This window comes from Ruditapes philippinarum, unplaced genomic scaffold, assembly GCF_026571515.1.
Source record: "Ruditapes philippinarum isolate M1 unplaced genomic scaffold, ASM2657151v2 ctg8300_1_1_1_1, whole genome shotgun sequence".
Taxonomy (NCBI): domain Eukaryota; kingdom Metazoa; phylum Mollusca; class Bivalvia; order Venerida; family Veneridae; genus Ruditapes; species Ruditapes philippinarum.
Window position 1 is genome coordinate 25,723 of NW_026860984.1, and position 3,307 is coordinate 29,029.

General features: G+C 30.2%; 1 protein-coding gene across 1 annotated transcript; it reads right to left on the minus strand.

Annotated features, from left to right (window-relative positions):
- Positions 1–220: 220 nt before the first annotated feature.
- On the minus strand, positions 221–1,927 carry LOC132714127 (uncharacterized). Its single transcript, XM_060696895.1, has 3 exons — positions 1,645–1,927; positions 728–1,144; positions 221–378 (listed from the first exon to the last, which is right to left on the minus strand). Exons 1-3 carry the CDS (start codon positions 1,735–1,737, stop codon positions 313–315), a joined length of 576 nt encoding a protein of 191 aa, XP_060552878.1. The 5' UTR covers positions 1,738–1,927; the 3' UTR covers positions 221–312.
- Between the last annotated feature and the right edge of the window lie 1,380 nt (positions 1,928–3,307).

The window sequence follows — 3,307 nt, forward strand, 5'->3', positions numbered from 1 at the left end:
TCCTTAAAGTTCAATTAAAAACAAATGCCCCTTCATGACAAAGCTTCTGTGAAATATTTTGCTGAAAACCTGGTTGCATCGCATTGCGATGTTCCTTGTCTTAATTTTTTTTTGTATCATTTTATGCACATCTTCCAACGATATTTTCTTTTCATTTAAATCATTCAGTTGATTAACTGTCATTGGAAATGATGAACCAAACAAAAACGAAACTGTAAAATAATAATATATAGTTATTTATTTCATTTTTATCAAAAACAATGATTAAAAAAAAGGAATGCTTGAAATACTTCAGAATATTTGGAAAAAAAATCAATGGAAACAAAACCTTGCAATAAAATAGTTTTCCTCGTTGTCGCTCTCGTACCCTGTGTCATTCTGGAAAAAAAGAAAATTCTTATTTTAGAAAATAAAACATCTAGAAACGAATGCTTAAATAATCTACTGCTTTGTGGACGGATCAACATGGTAAACAAGCGTGCTAGACGGACGGACGAACAAGGACAAAACAAAATGTTACCCAATTCTCCCAAGCTAAATAAGGGCACAACAATTTTTTTCTAAATCTGCACGAGATTTACGCGTTTATACCCGACAATTTCTTATACTAATAACCAAAAAAAATGACTTTTAACTTTGGCTCACAATCATCTTGAATGATAAAATATCCTTGATAACATAATGATTAATTAATTAAATAATACAGAAAGTTTTAATGCATGAATACCTCTTTGTTCATATTATTCTTGGTGCGCTGCTTATCTGTCCCCTTCACTTTATCCATCACTTCGTCTTTGTGTTGACTTTCTTGAACCTTCTTAATTGCTGCATCAAGCCCTCTATACAATTCCTCCGACGACTTCATTGCTTTCTTTACTTCGGCAATTTTTCTTTCCTGCCACTCTCTTGCTTCGTTTTCTACGGCTCTTTTCCTTTCCTCCCACTGTCTCGCTTTCTTTTCTTCGGCTTTCTTTCTTTTCTGCCGCCTTCTTGCTTTTCTTTCATCAGCCTTTCTCTTTCTTTCTTCCTCTTTCCTCTGGCTAGCATTCATATCTGCATTCTGTGTAGTGTCCTCATACGAAGTTCGACTGTTAAAAAACCACGGCATAATTTCCACCCAGATACCATTTTGTAAAATATATACCTGTAATTGAAATTAAAGAAGGAGTATGAAAAATCATTATCATTTTTTATATATTACTTCTTGTACTTACAAATATACTAATTATAAGCCGGAGCTATAGGGCGCTTGAAAAATGTTGTACCTTCGATTATTGTTCGTAAACGAATTTAATAAAAATGAGAATATACGATTTTCAACTCGATGTTTTAACTTAAAATCTAGTGATCTTTCATTTCCAAAATTGTTTGTCTCATCAAAAACATTTAATTTATAGTTTTGTCTAATACGGAAAATGCTAATTATAGCACCAATTTAGATCGGCTCTTCGTGAATATTTTTTATAACACCTGACGAATTTTCTTCGTGTTTTTTTAGCGTAAACAAAATTTTCTACCAGCTAAAGATTGATAATGGTTTTGATTATCTTTATCATTGAAATCATTTATAATGTACATTATTTGGTAAATTTTAATACAAACAAAACTTAAATAGAATTGTAAAACATAAGAAATTACACCTACCCTGTCATGTATTAACGTAAGCATAACAGGCCCTAACCCCGGCACATACTGAAGTTCTGTCAATCTATTTCTTTGCTCCCAAATATAGCTCATTTTCGTGTCTTCCTCTGTTATCCGTTTGTACGTTACTGGTAACGACGACGTCAAACAATGACGTTAACATAATTATGACGTCACAGTCAATATTTTAGCGTCATGAAGTAAAATAATTCTGATTTATATAGAGGATAACAAACAAACAAATTTTCTTTTTATTTTATGCTTAAAAACATGTCAATAATAAAATTGAGGTACCACATGGGGAAAATCTTAAAAAGTTGTCTCTTCATTGAAAAGTTTGAAATTATATTTTGATAATGTTCACTGTGAAATTATCAAAATATATAATTTTCACGGATAAATCAGTAATCCACTGAAAAACATAAAATAAGATGTACATGGAGCTAAATATTTGTATTTATTATATACTTATAAATGAAATATTGAAAAATATTGATGCAATAAAATGCATATTTTCATTTTCCGTATTTTCACTGTAAAAATTATCTTTCACTGCAGCATAGAAACATATTTTTCGTATTTTCACTGGTGTCTTGCCGGACTACTTTCTCCTAAATTCAACCAATACACAAAATTAAAGGGGAATTCTTTAAAATCGTAAGGTCAAAAAAAAGAGAGAAAGTATAAAAGAAAAAGAAAATTCAAGTTTGTTTCTATAAATATGGGATTTATTTTCATCCCGTGATATGAAAATTATCATATTTCACTCGTGGCTATTGCCACTCGTGAAATGTTAATTTTCATACCACTCAATGAAAAGAAATCCTGTATTTATAGAAAAAACTTGAATATCCTCTCTATATATCTGTGAAATTATTAAGTAAATTAAAAAAATACTTTCTTTTTGCGAAAATCCATGTTTAAACGAAATCACGTATGTTAATAAGCGAAATGCATGATATATCTTCATTATTATTGCTTAAAAGCTCAATGATTCTTAGTGATAAATTAAATAATGTGGAACAGAAATGTTAGTACTTACATGAAAACAAGAACAATAATGTTGCAAGTCCTAATTAACTAATTGTAACTGTAATTTGTAGCTGGAAAAGATTAAAGGTGCATGCCTGCAGATGAGACAACTATTTCAAGATATCAGCCTTTAGTGAAATGTACTAAGATTATAAGAGAAGTAAAAATATGCAAGAAATAATTTACATGTTATATATGCAAATGATTACAGAATTTGCTGTATTTATCACAATATTCCTACCACGTGACTAACGCACTAAGGGCTATTTTTGCATAGTCTGACCTGTTTTAAGCTCATTTTCGTAGATTTTAAATGTTGCTTGCAACGTGTAAATTATTTTCATAGGTTACTTGACAATATTTTACTTTTGAACACATTTTAAAACTTTTCATGAAAATAAGCACTAATCGCAGCCTATCAGCCTGAAGTTGGCAGTCTACCAGCCTAAAGAAAATGAAGAATATTCTTAACATGAAAACGGTTGGAAATAAATTAAAAAACCCTTTTTTTAGATCATTCCACGCTTTTTTTTTCAATATTATGATCTTTATTTTTTCAAGATGCTGGACTTTACAGTTTTCATTCTGATGTTTCGAAATTTGTGAAGTTGGAAGCCTAGCAACCTAAAGA